The following is a 19,220-nucleotide window of genomic DNA, read 5'->3' as shown; positions in this document are numbered from 1 at the left end:
TAATAGGCCACATCATGATTATGGTTATACGTACTAATGTGGACGCCTCAACCAGTGCGTCGATGATTTCGGCCGGGTGGGGGGAATATGTGGGCGCCCACTCTCTCCACCTCCACACCATGGCGCCCACAATATAGTGCATGCTCAACTGCAGTAGGCAGATGCGTGCATAATTGGTGCTGTTTTGGTCATCGGATCCTTGAGACTCAGAATATTACACACCTGATGCGATCGATTTTAAGCTCGTGTCGTGGCACATTAGGTGCGATTGAACAAGATTAAATCAGACAGGTCAACCGCCGACGTTTCCAGTGACTTACCATCAAGATCATCATGTCTACCACTACAACCATCACTCAGGCACCAGAGCTTACTACTAAGCTGGACCGACCTAGTCTTGGTGGCCCCAATGCCATGCGTCTGGATGGCTTGGACCCCAAGTGGGGAGACTTCAGAGATGACCTTGCCCGAGATGGGTATGCCGTTGTGAAGGGCGCTGTGCCACGTGAGAGAGCTCTCAAATATACAGAGGATATGTATTCCTATCTGGAAGGATTGTATGTTCAATTGTCTTGTATATAGCCTGGCCGCTATCGAGCTAATCATTTGCCTAGCGAGCTTGGCTACAAGCGTGACGACCCTTCAACTGTCTCCAAGGCCACCCTTCCCGTTATTAACGAGAAGGGTATGTGTATGCACTACTGCATTGGACATGAAGATTTCGTCTGGAATATTAGAAGCGAGCCCGGGGTAATTGAAGCGTTTGAGAAGGTCTACGATGATAAGGATCTGATTGTCTCTTTCGACGCGGTGAATTTCGCACTTCCAAAGTAAGGCTCTAAACTCACTGTGGCTTTGAAGCCCTTCTGTTCGGCGCTAACAACACCCAAGCCGGAAGGATATGCCCCCCAACAAGCCGTGGCCTCACCAAGATCAGGATCCCAAGAAGTCGGGATTCCGTTGTCTGCAAGGCCTTGTCAACATCCTCCCAAATGGACCCAAAGATGGCGGATTGATCGTCTGCAAGGGTGCTCATCTTCTTTCGGATGACTTTCATCGAGAATTTGCGGATGAGCCTCGTATTCCAGCATGGACGACTGAATGGTTTGGGTACACCGAAGCTGGCCTGAAATGGCTTGCTGATCATGGCTGCGAGTGGGTCAAGATTGATGCCCAACCTGGTGACTTGCTCCTGTGGGACTCTCGTACCCCCCATTATAACCTGAGTCCCTCGAGTGATCAGGCTCGATTCTGCATTTACACCTGCTATATGCCCGTCTCATCTGCCACACAGGAAGATCTCTTGAGAAAGAAGAATGCCTTTCTCACTTGGCGTATGACCAGTCACTGGCCCAATGCTAAGGAATTTGCACCTATAGTTGCCAAGCGTGATGGGAAAGATTGTCCAGTCAACCGTCTGGAACCTGTTCACAAGCCTGTTCTTGGTGAGCGTGCCTTTAAGTTGACCGGTATTCCTTACATCAGGGCTTAAGAGCTTGAGATGGACATGCTGTGGCCCTTTTGTTGGAGACACGAGTTGAATTCCGAGACGTTTCCTGTATGTTTCCAGATTTCATGAGTCGATGATGTTCAAGCCTGTATAGTCCTTGGTCAAATGATCTGAACAATAAACGTCCTTTCATTCTACACCTCATATACTCTCGTAAGGTCATCGTAAGATGGAGTAGCAGACTGGAAATTAGTGAAATGTGGAGTACGACGTGATACTTTAACCAGCATGAATATCAACAACTTCCTAGATCTTGCAAAACATTCTACAGACTACCACAATGGGGGGGGTGATAATCTCTACTTTATCATGTTCTCAGTATTCTGGAATAGCACTGACTCCAAATAGTCTAGGAAATCGGGTATTGAAAGTCCGAATATACAAATTACTAGTCTTTATAACTGAGCATAAGTCTAGTTGCCGCTGGTACATTCTTAGAGGCCAAAGCCTTTCTTCAGTATATGATATCTTAGAAGCCATTCAGTCGCTATGGACATCCTCCCTCTGACCGGTGGAATGATTGGCAGTCACACAATTCTCAATACCATCACCAAAGTGCAAACTGTTCTGACCTGCAGCTTTCTCAGACCATATAAAGAGGAACAAAAGTCAATAAGTCGTGACAGGTCTCCAGGTGAGATTTCCAAGCATAGTGGTCAGAAGGTTGGTTGTGCTTGAACAAGCCGCAGCCTTGGGTGTCACCTGAGGAAACCTCGAGGACAATCTTGCTTCCCTATTTGACAATAATGTTCGTGGTCCAAATATCCACATCAACTAGTCAGATTTTACTTGGGGTTATAGATTGCACAACGGTGAAGTTTTTTCAATGGGGTAGCCAAGGACGATTGCGAGGATGTTCACGTAAATGTAGAGGGGTTCCCCCCTAGTTTAAAACAGATAGAAGCAGAACCTAAATATTACTCTACGTATATCCTTGCTGGAAGAATTAAGATCACCACGGAAAAAGTATTTAGCATTATAAATTGTTCGATTATTCCTGTACCTTTCCGGTTCCTCTTCAGACAGGTCGCCCTTGATCGTGCCGGGCCCCCAGTTATTTGCGGCGCGTTCTGGACGCCCATACTGGTTTATAGCTACTGAGTGATTCCACCAATTATTGAAGGTGTTCGATAGAATCGCTCCGTAGCGGCAGCGGTCACAATGGTAGTCAGATATTCCCTTCCATGGGATCATAATTATCGGATCGTTTTGTCGTCTTGCAGCTACCCTCCAATGGGTCCCAGCTTAATAACTGATTCTGAAAAGTCTAATATTTTCTCTAGATTAACATTGTTTGGCACACCACTCGATGACTTCTAAGTATGCATGATCAGTACCACGAGACATTACATTTGATATACCGGGTGATTGGCCGGTACCGCGCTCATCAGCTCGAACAACAACGTTTCCAGTTACAGTCCAAAAAACAGAATCCGGGGTTCCCCAGGCCGAATCTCCGAGTGATGCGCTGGGTTGATTTCATTATTTGATTATTCGTGGAAGCTATCACCGCGTTGACCATATGTATACTAAAGTGTATGGCTCGCGGCTTCCGTTATGTGTCGTCTTAGAGACTTACACTTTATAATGAATGTCATTACTATATAGTCTGTACATCACAATCACCAGTGCTTTTTTCTAAGGTTCTCAAGGTAAATATTAGCTTTGTTTATCCCAGGCCCATCTTTCAATGGTATTGACGCGATTTAATAAAAGACGCAGGGGGAAAGACTGCCGGTCAATTTAAGATATGTTGTCGCTGATTACGTTTTGGCATGATTTGGGACTTGGGATCGTCAAATCGCTGGGGAATGTAGTTCGAAAAGCAAAGAAAAAAGCAAAGTGCGGAGTCGTTAGTATCCAAAACAATCATTTCAATCTGAATTGGCGCTCGGCTAAATTCTGACGCTGGGACCTCGCCCACTTTTCAGGTGGGCGGATACGCCATACGGCTGCGAGCGGACCAAGAAAAACAGGCAAATGTGACATCTGGGAATTCTAAGTGGCTACAACCACTTCGATGGTTACGAGAGCGACTCTTCTTGGAAGGCAGCGGTGTTTTTCAATGCCGAATCCGAAGTGGGCGAGTTGTTGGCGGAAATGTGGAGGTGCCATCATTGTAGTCTCAGAAGCTTACAATACAAAATGGAAGACCTTTGGTTACTTGGATCTTAGTCAAAGAACTAAATCTCAGCACTTATTTTGCCCCAAGATGCCAGCGAGTGATCAACTGCGAATCATCATTGTTGGTGGCGGCATTGCAGGCTTTGCAGCCGCGATCGCCTTGCGCGCTCCAAATCGAAGAATCACAGTTCTAGAACAGTCCCGCCTGAATCATGAAATCGGTGCATTGATATCACTGCAGCCCAATGCTTCCCAAATTTTGCAAAAGACTTGGGGCCTTGACAAAGAGTTGGAACAAGCGCGTGGCTTAGTTGATGAGGGCTTCCGAATCTACGATGTGGACGGGAAGCTGGTTAACGAGGTTCCGCTGCTCTCCAAGACCGAATACGGCGGTGATCGGATCGTTTGGCATCGTAATGATCTACATAATGCTCTCAAGGCAGCCGCGAGATGTCCCAATAGAAGGGGAGACCCGGCGACTATTCGCGTGGCTTCGAGAGTTGTTAATTGCGACCCGCATGAGGGTAATGTGACTCTTGAGACTGGCGAGATTTTAACGGCCGATGTGATTATCGGCGCAGATGGGATGTAAGTTGGCAGATATTTTTGGTGTCCCAGATCATGTAATTCTAAGAAAGGACTGTGATATTAGCCATAGTGTGTTGCGAGAATGTGTGCTCATCGACGAGCCTGCGCCTATGCCGACTGGAACCTCCGGTATGCTCGGACCCGCCCCTTTGTCATTTTATGCGGAGCTTTGCTGACAGCCCAGAACAGCTTATCGTCTCATGGTAAGCCCTTCTATTGGGTTCATCGCATGATATAACAGTGCTCAAAAAAGGCAATTTTAGATACCTTCGGCAGTCCTCGAGGAAGAGGAACCCCAGTTCTGTAGTAGAATCAATCCCCGGCACTCATATACATCCATGATAGTAGCACATAACTGTCGACTCGTCATGGGTCCAGGCAGACAAGGTGACGTGTATGCTGTCACAGCACTGGTTCCAGATGGTAAGTAGTTGTTCCTATTACACCAAGCTGCTCACTGATAGAACCGTACAGAGAGGATGAACGAGGACTCCGGGCAATCATGGGTCTCAGAAGGAAGTCTGGTCAAGATGTTGGAGACATTTGCGGAGTTCCCAGATTGGGTGACCAGCATATTCAAGTAAGAATGTTTCGTCTTGTTGGCTGAAATGATATTAATCATTATTATTTAGACACTCACCAGATATCGGACTATGGCAGTTACGTGATATGGTGAGTATGATTGACACACTATCCTTCGTGGTCGAGTTCTGACAGCATATAGGATCCTTTGAAGACATGGATTCGGGGGCGCGTTATTCTCATTGGGGATGCTGCGCATCCCATGCTACCAACTCAAGGACAGGGCGCGAGCCAGGCAATTGAGGATGCAGAAGCTCTGGGTGCTTTCTTCGAGGATGTTGGAGAAGCACTATCCGTGAGACAATTGGACCATATATTCAATGTAATTCAAACCTACCCCGTGTGTGTTGCTTTACTAATTATGGATACGATAGGCGATATTTTGCTGCCGCTATGGGAGAGTCAGTCTCATCCAGCAAGGCAGTCGACAGGCAGCTAAGCCCGGTACAGTCAAAGATGAAAAGACAGTTACTATGTATGTATTTCCGGGTCCTAGTTCTCTTATTTTTGTGCTAACTGGTATGTTTATCAGGAGTCCTGCTGAGTATATGGATTACAATTGCACATATCGTGGGGCGAAGCAATGGGTAAATAGACAATCTGCATTTACCTTGTAGGGCGACACAATATGGTAATGTGATAGAATATGTCGGTAATGGTTCACAACGGCTGCTGACATCATGGCTGGACGCACCAAGCCATGCCAACCTAAGAGCACTTCTAAGTGAGAGTCGTGGCTGTTATAGTAGTTACGGGGGTAGCTCCTCGGCTAGCTACTGATCCCAGTCAGTCTATTGTTGGATATAACTAGACTACATTGTCCTCCATCATTAATCTACTGGGTTCCATTAGTGCATCATTTTCCACCTAATTGACAGGCTGTCAACTCTGACACGTAATTCCTACCACGGGTAGTACCTCTTGTATTTTTATTGCAGGCTATCAGATCTTGTGAGCCTGTAAGAAATGCGAATGAATAAGAGCATATTGATAATAATTTGACTTAAGAGAGTATATTCGAGACAATAAGTACTCATTTATTTGTGGGAGACCACGAGTTAAAGCACAAATTGGTATCTTGAGACGGATAACCATTTTAGTACCACTGCAGCTTTCAGATCACCGCCTGGTGTGCGGACTGGGAACTCACCTCGGCTACTCCTCTGGTCGTAACTTAGCTATTTCTTCAAGAGGGGGGGGAACCACCGGAAATTCGGGGGTGTCTACTCTTAAATCCGCGCCCCACAGTGTTAGAACAGCTAACTACCGAATTGGCCCAGGATTTCCGGATTGTCGGGACGAATCCGGAATAGCCAAATGGTAACCGGATTGTTCTGCAGATCATGTTGCAACGTAATGCCAGTACATTACTAGTATCCATGGTCACGTGATCTTCAACATCAACCTTAACCGCTCCTTCCGAGCGCGCCTAAATAGCAAGATCTCAAGCGTGTTGCGACTTCAACAACTACCCGAAACGTTGATTCAACAGATCATATCTCACTCTTCTTAGCTCGGGGTCATTGCGCATACGAGGTAGTATAAAAGTTAGGGATGCAGCACATTCTTCCCGGTACCCTGATACAATACTCTTGCACACACACCGCAAATAATAGTACTGCTGCAGCAATTACAAAGAGGTCCAGATGTTCAACGACGGTGTGAATATTGTCAAGATAAGGGTCAAAGATATATGGATTTGATCTATCTAGATCTCAAGAAGATGGTTGGTGATTGGAAGAGGTGGTGGTCAGAGGCCACGCAGGAAGAAGAGGCGAAGGATCAGCTGACAGCTGCCTGGCTGCAGTGAATGTCTCAACAAATATTATATTTAAGTACGTTTCAGGACGAGCTGTAAAGGGAAAGAGTCCTTAACATTATAAACTGGTTACAAAGTCAATTTATACTTACATCTTGACTATAGTATAATTACCCTTACTATGACCTTCCTAGACGCTGCAGACAGTCGCAGTATCGTGCTACTCAAGTTATTATGGTTGCAAATTAATTGTCAAAAATCCCAGGTATCTGTAGTTATTTTTGTAAAAAGTAACGAATCTGTGCGCTATTTTTAGTCAGTTTTAAGATGAAAATGTTTTGCTCCTTGCAGTAGAGCTTGGTATTCGTTTTCTTATGAACATGAATAAATAGTCTGTAGGAAAATACCAGTATTGAACGTCGAAGAAATTTCCTGATTTAAGTTAGGCATACTCTATTAGATCAGGAAGAAGACTTGGTTGAAGCTCAATAGCTGGACACTAGTGACGAAGTACTATAATCAAGATACAATAAACATGCTCAAGAGAATGCTTCGACTATTTATATTATAGAACTATTCCCAATATCAGGATGGTATAGAATGATACTGGCATCTTTATATAATATTAATCGGGTATAAAGCTATGGGAAATACACCTCATAATTTCGCGATTGTTGTCAAACTTGAACGTACTTATTTGGATGCCCAAAATTCCGAGACACGCTGATGGAGAAAATCCTTGATAGTGGTGGGTTCTCGTTTAATCAACCACGCTAGCACATTCGGATTGCCTTTGATTCCATAAAAATTGTAGTAGAGCAGCAGTCGATGGATTGCATCACGGGTAGCTGGTGGCACGTCACCGTTCTTCGCACGAAACATGTTTTGAAACCAGTTTGCGGCTGTGAAGTAGTCCTCCTGCTTGATCTCTATAGACTTGCCGATTTGCTCGCCCAGCATCCTTGCAATGTCGGCATAGGAGGTTGGTCTAGTGGAGCAAGCAGTATACTGTGCCAGGTAATGCCTCCCTCTCTCCTCGAGGATGCACGCGAATGCTTCCGCAAGATCCTGCAGGGCCGTAAATGAGAATGTGACCTGCGGATCGAAGTTGACAGGGAGGACAGGTTCTCGTGATTGCAGTACTTTGTCAACTGAAAACTGATCTAGGATATGACTTGGTTGGATAATAGTGTAGTTGAGTCCGGATTCAATCAGGTACTCTTCAACATAACGCTTGCAATCATGATTGGGCAACTTGCGAAGTTGCGGATGCAGCACAGACGAGTAAACAAAGTGCTTAAGATTACCATGTTCAAATTCATTGCGTGCAGCGTCGATCATGTTATATCCAATTTCAGTTTCATGACTGTGAATAGACGGTCCTATGTAAAGAATACTGGTTACCCCCGACAGTAGACGCCGCGCATCGTCAATACGAGCCATGTCCGCTCGCACAACGGTCGCATTAGGATACATTGCCTTCAGGCACTCTTCCGACGCAGCACTATTCACAGCGAGCCGCAGTTGTTTCCACTTGTTGTAGAGAAGAGGAATCAGCTTGGAACATTGCTTGCCACTTGCACAAGTAAGAAGAATAACATCGTCGTCATAATTAACAAGCATGATGACGAATGGCTTCTCCAATGCCTGAGGGGAAGAAGGAAAATATCTTGAACAAAAATGTTAATGATTATTTGGTTCAAGGTAGAATTCCGAAAAACGGCGAGGATGGGAGGTATTGTGTTCAAGTAGAATCGATTTTCTAACCGGAGCTGACCAAAGTAAATGGCAGATCAATACGGAGTAAGTTACCCTGTTACGCGCGGATGTTGTCATTGGGCACGAAAATCCATGATGGTTGTCATATGGTCTTATCCCTGAAGCGATCAGCATTAGAATTCATGTAACCAGGCCCCATCCCATGAACCTTCATTATCTCCGCTAAATGCGTTAACTCCGGGCTCCGATATCAATTTCACCAAGTGAGATCTCGCTAAAGCTTGACCGCAACCAAGGTATAACCAATTACGTAATATCCCGCGACGAAAGCATAAAATCTTGGGTTCTTAAAAATTAGAGCCGTATGCATTTTAAAACTTAAATATAAATTAGCAACGCCTAGCTCCGAGGTGTCCCTCAAGCTCTTAACATCTCCCACAATCAGATATACCCACAAGGAAGTTTGGAACTCTACAAGCTTGAGATGATGACTTTCCCCTACAAACATGTCCTGCTCATCGGAGCTACCTCTGGCATTGGACTTGCTATGGCCAACAAGATGCTAGAACATGGTATCAGAGTAACAGCCGTGGGCCGACGCAAGGAACGTCTGGACGCATGGGTACAAGAAAACGGTCCTGAAAAAGCATATAGCGTGGTCTTTGACATCAGCAAACTCGATGCCATCCCTCAATTTGTGGCTGAGTAAGTCAACCTTGTGGAGCGCAGTTCGTATACGTGCCCAGCCTAACCGCAAATTTATCGATTAGCGTAACGCGCCAACACCCCGATATTGACTGTGTCTTCATAAATGCTGGCTTCCAACGCATGACCGATTTTACATCTCCCGAAACCGTGGATTTAGTCACGTACCATCAGATTATGCATGTGAACTACACCGCTGCTGTGACTCTGGCTACCGCTTTTCTCCCTTTCCTGTCGGGGAGGTCAACTGCAACAGGTCTGATCTTGTAAGAGGCTCCCTGATCATCTGGCTGTGAAATAGAGCTAACAGCGTGAAACAGTACTCAATCTAATCTTGCGATCGTTCCCGCAGTCTCCTTGCCTGGATATTGCGCATCAAAGGCGGCTTTAAATACCTTCGCCATGTGTCTTCGTACTCAATTGAAGGACGCTAAGTCTAATGTTAATGTGATTGAAGTCTTTCCTCCAGCCGTTCAGAGTAAGTCAATAATTCTTACTCCCTTTCCCTTCTCTCAAATCTGTCGTGCCCAAGTCGAGGCAATATGCTAAGAGACATACAAAGCCGAACTACACGATTACCTTGGGAAAGGAGGAAACACTCTCCAAATGAGAATGCCCTTGCAAGAATTTACAGATAAAGCCTGGGCTGGTCTAGCCAAGGGTGATGATGAGGTCTATGTCGGGTTTATTCCGCCGGAGGAACGCTTTTTCAGCATCGCTGGGCAACGTCGTGCTGCCTGTGAGGAATGGTCGGCTCGTGCGAAAGCTTTATTAGCCGGGGCCCGTTCCTAAATTAATTTCCGGCTCCAGAACTGGCGTGTTCTGATGCTGGCGCTGGGATTTTGACCGGCGAACATAGCAATACCATTACAGGTCTTTCCGCTTTTATTCTGTTTTCCAAGCTTCTGGTTCACTTTGGCCAACGGCGATCCATGCGTTCTAGGCTTGAAAACGAAATCTGGAGGAAACCATGATTACTTAGCATGGGAAATAGTTTGCTCGCTCGATCTGCAAATGTTAACGACCTATAATCTTCAAGCAGAAATGGAAAAGCAAAGTCGACTGACTACCAGGCAGGATGAGTGAGATAGAAAAAGCAGGGAGCTTTCCTAAAGCTCAAGCTCGCGAAGTTCAAAAAACCGATTTAGGTGACTCTACTGTCCGCGTAGATTACCGGGATCGCAAGTAGCCAAAGTCCATAGGAGCTTCCTTAAGACGGTATCATTTGTGTTGATTAAGATTATAGTTCAAACTGGCCCCAGTTTTTCCGAGCTATATATATATATATATATAAGAGCTTCTCAGTTACAACCGAATATGGCCTGGAACTAGCTTTATGCTCATCATGTAAAGGAATACTTATTTCTGGAGGTATTGAAGGATTGCAGTTACCTACTGAAGATGAAGCTAATTTACATCTAGTAAGTACTCAACGCCAGTCTAACTGGTTTTATCTATCATGCTATATTCAACGTATTTTCCTAGAAATTGCGGCCATGTTTGACCCAGTACCCAGGATAAAGTTGACATTCAGACGTGTCAGGCGTAAGGATCATATACAGAGCTCTCCCACCCCGCTTTCATTTCTGGGATACAGTGAAGCCCGGATATAATAACTCATGCAGCATGCACTCTCTGTTCGTTCTATACTGGCTCGAAAAGTCCCGTATCTAGAGGCTTTTATCCGTGACCGTTACATTAGGCTTTTATGCAGAAGTTTAGTTGTATTAGTGCATCCCGGTTTATAACCGTCAAGACCCACAACGCTAATAGTTCGTCTAGCCCAAAAGGGGGAAAGAGGCCGAGCTTTGCCGGCGTCGGGCCTTATGAGCACCGATCTTCCGATCCATAAAAGTTATGTACTGTGCAGCAAGATCATCCTGGGAAGGAGGATTCATTTGGATAGCGCTAATGGAATGGATCCCCTAGTGCTGAGGACGGCAAGCACAGAACTATCGTGGTAAGATCCACGTGTACAGTGATATAACTAGGATTCCGGAATAGCCCATTGTCACCACCTACTATCTAAAGGACTATCTGTGCTATTTCACAGCCACATCTCTTTGCGGTGGTATGTATAATGGTAAGCTTTCAAGATATTTCTTCCTGCTGTTATATATATTCCGATTGACCCCAGTTAGAATTATAGTATGATAGTATCTTCAAGGATTCGAATCCCTGGAGGCGGTGAGATTAATTTAAACACCGCTTTCCTTACTTAGTCTAGTTCTGAAGCTAGTAAGGCCTCTTAGATGACCATTCTCCTGAGACTCATGGTGGTGAGAAACTGCTAATATGACTGCTAATACACCTAGTACCACTCCGGAGGTGCCTCCGAAGTCTACATAGCTTAGCAGCGAGGATAGGATTCGTGTGTTTACTTAACAAGATGCAGGATTTACTTACCAACAAATTTCTGTACAATTTTGATTTACCTATCCTTAAATACAATATACGTGTCAGGATAAGCAATCAACACCTCAAAAGCCCCCTGGCCAGCGTGCTAAGAACCCGAAGAAGATATACATATCATCTTTAGATTCATAACTTCGTCGAAACGTACACTCCGTCTACCTTATAAACAAGTTGTCAAAGAACTCAATCTTCCCTGTGCAGAGACTGCACTTGATCTAGCACTTTAAAAATCGAAGTTATTCTCCATACGAAGCTCCTAGAAAGCCATCCCCAACAAACGCAAATAAACGTGTACGTCTTGCCTGGGCCTTAGATCATATGAATTGGACAACATGAACAATGGTATCAAATTCTCTGGTCTGATGGGAGTTAGGTTAGTTCAGGCTTTCGTGCCCGAATCTGGGTTACTAGAAAGGCAGTAGAAGAATTGCAAGAGACCCATCCCATCTTCGTACTTATTCTCCAAGGAAGCGTGTTTGGATGTTTTGGGGATCGTTTCATGGAGATTCAGAAGGTCCTTGTCTTTTCCGGGAGAAGGAATGGGGTTCTATCAATGCAGAAAGCTACTGTGAACGCATTGTACTTTTATTGATGGCTATATACGTTTGAATCGGCAGCAAGATAACTATCTTTATCTTATACATGATGGAGCTCCTGGCCATTCTGTTAAAGATATTATAAAAGACTCTCATGAGCGTGGTATCTATCCTATTACTTTGCCTGCTTTCTCACCTGATCTGAATCCTATGACGATGGTATGAAACTGGATGAAAGATTATATTCAAAAGAGATACCAAGATAATCGATACTTATCTAATGATACTCTCCGAGAGGTTGTACGGGCTTCCTGGGATGCAGTACCTGTAGACTTTCAAAAAGACCTAACTAAGTCTATGCGATTTAGATGTTAGGCAGTGATTGAGGCAGAAGGAAGTCATACAAGGTAATATATTAATCATCTAAATATAAGCAGAAGAATCAAGAAATTCGGATTGTCCAAGGTCCCATCATACTAACATTCTTACCGGGTTCAACTGGAGTATATTTATGCGCTTTTCTCAATCGGCGATTGCCAAAATTACGCCATTGATCTATCACCCAAGGCTAAAGAGCCTATCTGATCGGTAAAGTCCAAAAGAGGAGCAAGACACAATTCCTCGGGTACAGAAGCCCTCCCCTTCCTCTCACTAATATGTCAGGAGCCGGAAATATGGTGGGAAGGAATCAAATAAGCCTAGTGCTCAGAGAGAGGATGTTTGGGCAGTGGATCGCCATGATGGTAAGATCCACTTAATAACTAAGTACTAGAGCTCTGTCAAACTCTGAAACGGGCTCAGTCAAATATACTCTGCACAAAAATAGTCCTCACATAACTTCGGAGTGCCGAATTCCCGATCGCCGACTTTCAATCTCTCCAACCTCCTCTTTGACTTTTGTTAGTTTCCCCACCAACTGCTTCGGGTTACTTCAAAACTAAAATATGGGGCTAACTATGACATTCTTCTGTCAATTTACCTATTGTCTTCTACCCGTACTCGCTACAGTAACGCGGCAAGTTTGGCTAGCATTAAAAGGGCCAAACTGGCAGTCCCACAAATGTAGTGCTTTAGAAATTGACTGGTTGTCCGGTCTGATTACTGAGACCAGACAGCTGTCTACAATGGCCACTGCCGCATGAAAGACCATATTGTTGTCTACTTTGAATTAGTAGTATTCGGAATCCGATCCTTTATGCAGTCACTAAACTTACGTATCAACCGAGATTTCATGTCCATAAATAGTACGATTAGGAAAATCTAGTTCATTTCTTTACTACTTTACTTTTTCTACGGTCCATTTATTTTCCCTTTCCTTCGAATTATATCGATCGCGCAGTTTCTATATTTCAACAAGCTTCATAATGTATTCAATATGGATGCTTTTTTTTTTTATACACTTAGCTTTTGTCTCTCAGGTTGCCCTTGCTGAAGATTATATCTCAAGTACTGCACTTGCCGAATGTAGCTCTAGCACGGCTATTAGTGTGAATTACTTTGATGCCAAAATGTCACGATCCGGGATGCTCGACCTTGCTTTCACTGGCTATCTTGGTATATCAGGCAATGTCGCAGCTGATATCGTCATATTGGTCTATGGATATGAGATTCTAAACGAGACAATTAGTCTGTGTGATTTGGGCCTGGATAGTCTTTGTCCAATGGCATCTGGTGCAATTGACTTACCCCAGGCGAGCTTGAATGTGTCATCAATCGCATCAGCAATTCCTGGTTAGTAGTATGGCCTTCATCCTTTGTAAGATTCTTATAGGCTCATCGTGCTTCTTATAAGGCATTGGTTACACTGTGCCAGACCTGGACGCTACGGTCCTTGTGTACGTCAACGATCAATCGACAGGAACAAGTCTATCTTGTCTGTCGGCTGATCTTTCCAATGGTCACACGGTGTATCAAGCCGCAGTTTCATGGGTTCTTGCCGTCGTTATCGGTGCTGGTTTGATCGGATCCATCGTTGCCTCGATCAAAGGTCTTGTTAATACCGCCACCCACCTATCTTTCTCATCACTGGCTTTATTGGATTTTATGCAGTTGCAGGCAATGATTGGCCTCTGCTCAGTCAATCTACCACCTATAGCGCAGTCATGGACACAGACTTTCCAATGGACTTTGGGTATCGTGTATCTTGGTTTTCAACAGACTTTCAGTACGTGGTACTTACGTGCAACAGGAGGCACTCCATCTACCATCGTGGAAGATTCAAATATGATCTCGGTGGTTGTGGAGAAGCGGGACTTTTCTGCCAATGATCGCACTCCCAGCAGAAGTCTACTCAGAAGAGCATCCTCGGACGGGTCAGACAGGAGTGAGATCATCGTGAAAGGAATCAATCGAATGGCTTACCGAGCCGGGATTGAGCCTAGCAATATTTTCATGACCTCTTATTCCTCATTCATATTCGTCGGGCTCACGCTCTTCGCGGTATTGGCAGCATTCCAACTCGGGTGCCGTATTCTTAAAAAGTTCAATAAGCTCCCCCAATGCCTGGAGGACGCTTCAATGTGCCTGCGGCGTGCTGACCGGGCCCTGGTTTTCCGATTCCTGGCTATTGCTCTCCCTTCAATAACGTCTTTTGGCTTCTGGGAGCTCTCGCAGATTGATTCTAGTGGGATAGTCGTCCTGGCTGTAACCTGGTGGACCGGGCTCATATTATCTCTGGCGTGGACTACAGGTACTACTATCTTCCGTGTTCAAAGGGCTCGGAAATTGGACATAACGCCAGCATACGTCCTGTATTCGGGAATGATCGGATCCAAGTCGATACTCCTGCACATACATTATAGAGCAAACGCCTACTACTTCTCCGCCATACAACAATTATACATCGTAACGGAAGGTCTTACTATCGCAGCCAGCCAGTCTGTTCCCAAAAAACAAGCCATTATTCTCGTGGTCATCAATGCTATTATGATGGGTGTCACAATTTGGATTCGCCCTTGCATAGATGGAAGCACGAATCGCCGCGCTATTACGACAGCTGTCCTCCAATTCTTGAACTCCATCTGCGTCCTTATTTTCTCGGATATCTTTGGCGGACTCAAAAGTGTTGCCAGTGTCGTCGGTGTGATATATTGCATATATAATGCAATATACATGCTTGTGCTTGTGATGTATATCATTATCCCCTTGGTCCGCGCCGTCAGCATGAAAAACCTCGAAGCTCGATACGAAATCGTCAAGGACAATCGCGAATCATTTATCAATCTACATAAACAAATTCCATTGGAGCTTCAAGATATAAGTATTACCGCTTGAGGAGGAGCAGAGCCTTCTGTGCGTTTATTGCATTCATAACAGTTTTCCGCCACATTTTGAGGATGGAGACACCGGTCCCTGAGAATATCAAATGCATTTCCTGTGAAAATACATGTACTATATATGACGCTACCGTTTCTAGTATACCCTCCCCAACAAAGAGTATGAATGACTGGTGCAATTAGTAACGGTAGAAACCATTGAGAGAGGTTTATCGAAATGACAAATACTATTTCTTTCTTTCTTTCTTTCTTTTTTTTTTTTTTTTTTTCAAAAGCGCTTTAGCTGCTTTGGACACCCTCCAAAATTTGATTGGCGCGCATACTCTTGATTTGTCTCTAGTAGTCGTTAAACGAAGCTACCATATAATTTCTGAAGAGAACCGAGAGTCTCCTCAGTGTCTATCGTGATCTGTTGCCGTCTTTGCTGTTAGGTTGCCTCGTGGTGTGCGCGGCTTCGGAACCGTCTGTGATATTGTACTCACCCCTTGCCAAGAAGTATCCGGCCCCACAACTTCCCTTGAAAATTTGGAGGGTGCAGTCCCGTGACAGGCGATCTCCCCACGCCGTGCCGATCCCGGCATTATGAGGTATGCAGTAGCCAGCGTGCACAAATCCATTCTGCATATATCATGTGCCGCATCGGTAGACCTTTGCTCACCTCATGGGTTTGGGTGTGCAGTTGGGCCGGCAAGTCAGTCTGCACTGCAAAGAGTGCGCTGCAAAGATTCTTCACAGAAACATCGTTCTTTCTATGAGACTGTAGACTGGACCAGAGGTACGTATTCTGAATTCCCGGTGGGGCCGACAGGTTAGCTATGCTTCCCCACCCGTACCGCGTCTCTCCGCCGGATGCGTGTTTTTGTGTCTCCTGTTAAGAGTTGGCTAGATCAGAGGTGCCGCTTAGCAGGGGTGAACAAGATTGTGTGACAGACTTGGAAACTGTCGCTAGAAGATCGGAATCTGTATAAACACGTTGCTGACTCTGGTCAGCCGACGTTTTGGGCTCCCTCTCCTCTTTTACCAACATGGGCGATTTCAAGGTCATCATCATTGGTGGCGGATTGGCCGGCCTGTTGCTAGCAAATGGCCTTCTCAACAACGGTGTGGATTTTCGTATCTATGAACGTGATACGAGGGAGCTAAGACGTGAAGGCTACCAAATCCGTCTTGGAGATCCGGCGATCAAGGGATTCAGCGCATGTCTTGACGATGGGCTCTTCCGTGAAATTTTGCGCAGGTTTGGGCAGTCCTCTTCGGCATCTTCCACAGCTCCAAGCCTTTACACTTCCCAATTTCTAGAGATCTTGGATCTTACTAGCCTACCAACTTATTCGAAGTCTTCTGCAATCAACCGGGAGGTTCTCAGATCTTCTTTGGCCAAACCCATTGACGCTGCAGGTCATGTCCAATTCGGTGCAAAATTTACTCATTACGAGATCATCAAGGTAGGGGGATACGAACGAGTCAGGGTGCACTTCACCGATGGATCATCGGATGATGGCGATATCTTAATAGGGGCTGATGGCAGTGGTTCGACGGTCAACGAATGCGTTGGCTTGAGGAACCTTGTTCCGCTGGATACCCATTGGTGTTTCCTTGATAAAGGAAGCTTGCCCTACGACCGACTTCGAAAATTGCCTGCCCAACTTCTAAAAGGTCCGATAATTGTCTTCTCCAAGGGCGCCTCTTTTTTTTTCGCTTGTGAGTGTCATGGTTCAATGCCGTATCTCGGAGTCTGATAATACTAAGCCTGGCTCAAAGTATATATTCCAGCAAAGCATGATTCAGAAACAAATGGTATTTCTGACATTGAATACGACGAAAATGAAGCATCTTTCTATTGGGGACTGAACATCCCGAAAGCTTCGGTGAGCGAATATGAGCACTACTCTGAGATCAAAAACCGTCGCCGGTTCTGCCTAGACTACATAAAAGGCTGGGCACCAGAATTGTGAGCAATGCCATCCATTTCCGGTATTGCCGCTGCAGTGGCACTAGCTATGTTTGAGTGTTGAACCTCGAAAAGTATATTGACTTTCTATGAAATGCAGCCACAGAATGATATCTATTGGGTTTGAGGACGTGAATTCCCCTGACGTCTATGTAGCCCCGCTGCGGGCTAGCAAAAGACCATCCAGGACCTGGCGGGCCAAAGCGCAACGAGATCAGTGCGGCAACCAGGGAAGCGGTCATCCACGCGTCTGGCTTCTCGGTGACGCCATTCATGCAATGCAGCCTAATAGGTAAGATCATCTCTATATCAGTTCGCGAGGCGAAAAGCTGACAACGAATAAAGGGGCATGGGTGGTAATCAGGCGTTGAATGACTGTGCCGAGATATTGCCGTATATACTGGAGCTGGACAACATCGCCAAGTCTGGAGAACCACCGTCGACCCAACAAGTGGAATCGGCCTGTCGCTGCTATGAGAATGGTATGATTGAGCGGGCCTTTGCCTGGGTGAGGAAGAGTGGCGGCCACTCAGTCTTGGTAAAAGCAAACACATTTTATTTGTTTAACGTACTGGAGTCCATATAGCTGACCTTTTCACAGACAATCAATTTAGATGGTACTCTTGGGATAATAATTTGGATTCTTGGGAGAATCCTGATTCCGCTTGTGTCATTTATGTACAAGAGACAGAACTTATGATGTGTAAAGTTCACTAGGGCAAGTAGTGTCTCTGAGGCTGGCCTGTTGATTGGTCTTATAACCTAGACAGGTGTTTAGATGGCCTCGTTATGGTAACATATTCGATCTACTCCAGAATAATTCAGGCAATAGTTTGGCTTCCCTCTGAATAACTTGTGTTTATAGGAGTTCATTCCTGCTACATAAGCAGTGCAGCTAGATACAGTAGTGCCAACGACTCCAGTCGCATCCATGATATTCGGCCCTAGTCCTTCGGCTGCATCGTAAGTCTGCAGGCGCACCCATCGATGTCCTAGAGGGATTCACGCGGTAGGCGATCTTCCCAATCATCAGATAACCTCTTTGTTACTGTTACGACGTTTCATAAGTCCTCCAATCTGCAGGCCCCACACAGGCACTATATGTACCTTTAGTACATTGAGTCGGCCATAGCGATCTACAAAGTTCGGTATGGGGCCGATGGGGTATAGATCTGAAAGTCGACTTCTAATCCCAAGTGGTGACTGGTTCTGGGGAGGTTGGTGGACCTGAAATTCGCATGATTTATTTGCTTTCTCGTCGTGCAAAGCATTACAATGGAATCAAGATAGCCTTTCCCCAGCACCACTGGCAATTACAGTTCGTCTATAAGAGTCCTATGGTAACCTGGTCGACTCTTACTCTCTGGTCGGGTGATTTGCAAGGGACAACTGGGACGACATAGTCACTCATACGATCATCATGCAACATTTTGGACCTATGGGTGCTCTTTGCACTCAAGCATTACAGGACCTCATTGCCTCTCTTGCTCTAGGCCTAAGCACCCTTGTCATTGGTACATTCATACTTAAACGAGTAATCGCTTTCTACCGTGTAAATCTGCAGTCAGGACTTGTAGTGTAAAGGGTGGCTCTTTATACCAGGATAACATACGTGACTATAAAAAACCAGTCAATCGCACAAGTATATACATAGCCTACAGTATTTCGTGGCTGATTCTTTACCTAGTCAATAGGCTTTCTACCCTGACAAGTAAATCTTATCACATCCTTGAACCCAGAGAAAAGGTTATCAAGGTCTCCTCCATACTTAAATGTGTATCGATTGGCCTATAATTATGCAGGAATACAGCTTCTGTAACAGAAATATTCTTTACAAAATAGTCTTGATGCATGTTTGCGATTAACCGCGGTGGATGTCATAAAAGTCATAATTTCTGCCATTGGGCTGTTTTTTTGCAATAAGTTTCGCGAACAAGACGGGACTTGATTCCCAATTCATTCAGGAACCGTGTAATCAAATTCTCCATGAACTAATTTCAGTCGTAGTATTCCGAATGTTGGGGCTTGATGAGACATACTATCTGTTGAAGATTGT

At 45.1% G+C, this 19,220-nt stretch overlaps 6 protein-coding genes across 6 annotated transcripts; 5 read left to right on the top strand and 1 right to left on the bottom strand.

The window, feature by feature from the left end:
* Positions 1–44: 44 nt before the first annotated feature.
* BO83DRAFT_440256 (uncharacterized protein) lies at positions 45–1,595 on the top strand. The gene is made up of 3 exons (XM_025536243.1): positions 45–557; positions 615–830; positions 892–1,595. Exons 1-3 carry the CDS (start codon positions 334–336, stop codon positions 1,490–1,492), a joined length of 1,041 nt encoding a protein of 346 aa, XP_025384464.1. The 5' UTR covers positions 45–333; the 3' UTR covers positions 1,493–1,595.
* A 2,127-nt stretch (positions 1,596–3,722) lies between these two features.
* Positions 3,723–5,584, top strand: BO83DRAFT_392054 (FAD/NAD(P)-binding domain-containing protein; the record flags this gene model as incomplete). Its single annotated transcript, XM_025532922.1, has 9 exons — positions 3,723–4,222; positions 4,293–4,351; positions 4,412–4,425; positions 4,486–4,645; positions 4,697–4,802; positions 4,855–4,894; positions 4,947–5,144; positions 5,179–5,279; positions 5,422–5,584. 9 exons carry the CDS (start codon positions 3,723–3,725, stop codon positions 5,582–5,584), a joined length of 1,341 nt encoding a protein of 446 aa, XP_025384463.1.
* A 1,672-nt stretch (positions 5,585–7,256) lies between these two features.
* BO83DRAFT_453035 (NAD(P)-binding protein) lies at positions 7,257–8,284 on the bottom strand (the record flags this gene model as incomplete). Its single annotated transcript, XM_025536888.1, has 1 exon — positions 7,257–8,284. The coding sequence occupies exon 1, from the start codon at positions 8,184–8,186 to the stop codon at positions 7,257–7,259; it is 930 nt and encodes a 309-aa protein (XP_025384462.1). The 5' UTR covers positions 8,187–8,284.
* Positions 8,285–8,716: 432 nt separating this feature from the next.
* Positions 8,717–9,779, top strand: BO83DRAFT_410844 (oxidoreductase; the record flags this gene model as incomplete). The annotated part of the gene is made up of 4 exons (XM_025534259.1): positions 8,717–8,987; positions 9,053–9,253; positions 9,308–9,465; positions 9,550–9,779. The coding sequence occupies exons 1-4, from the start codon at positions 8,767–8,769 to the stop codon at positions 9,777–9,779; spliced, it is 810 nt and encodes a 269-aa protein (XP_025384461.1). The 5' UTR covers positions 8,717–8,766.
* A 3,538-nt stretch (positions 9,780–13,317) lies between these two features.
* Positions 13,318–15,211, top strand: BO83DRAFT_321149 (transient receptor potential ion channel family protein; the record flags this gene model as incomplete). The annotated part of the gene is made up of 2 exons (XM_025527841.1): positions 13,318–13,669; positions 13,731–15,211. The coding sequence occupies 2 exons, from the start codon at positions 13,318–13,320 to the stop codon at positions 15,209–15,211; spliced, it is 1,833 nt and encodes a 610-aa protein (XP_025384460.1).
* Positions 15,212–16,238: 1,027 nt separating this feature from the next.
* BO83DRAFT_392050 (FAD-dependent oxidoreductase) lies at positions 16,239–17,881 on the top strand (the record flags this gene model as incomplete). The annotated part of the gene is made up of 5 exons (XM_025532921.1): positions 16,239–16,914; positions 16,987–17,164; positions 17,265–17,456; positions 17,510–17,646; positions 17,766–17,881. 5 exons carry the CDS (start codon positions 16,239–16,241, stop codon positions 17,879–17,881), a joined length of 1,299 nt encoding a protein of 432 aa, XP_025384459.1.
* Between the last annotated feature and the right edge of the window lie 1,339 nt (positions 17,882–19,220).

Source organism: Aspergillus eucalypticola, assembly GCF_003184535.1.
Source record: "Aspergillus eucalypticola CBS 122712 chromosome Unknown BO83scaffold_27, whole genome shotgun sequence".
NCBI lineage: Eukaryota > Fungi > Ascomycota > Eurotiomycetes > Eurotiales > Aspergillaceae > Aspergillus > Aspergillus eucalypticola.
The sequence above is the reverse complement of the archived record's forward strand: the minus strand, read 5'-3'. Positions and strand labels throughout refer to the sequence as shown.

Excerpts from the sequence above, each read along its gene's own strand:
- BO83DRAFT_440256 (XM_025536243.1), top strand. The coding sequence starts at position 334 with ATGTCTACCACTACAACCATCACTCAGGCACCAGAGCTTACTACTAAG. Across the intron at positions 558-614 it reads TATTCCTATCTGGAAGGATT|CGAGCTTGGCTACAAGCGTG; the intron begins GTATGTTCAATT and ends TCATTTGCCTAG. Across the intron at positions 831-891 it reads GTGAATTTCGCACTTCCAAA|CCGGAAGGATATGCCCCCCA; the intron begins GTAAGGCTCTAA and ends ACAACACCCAAG.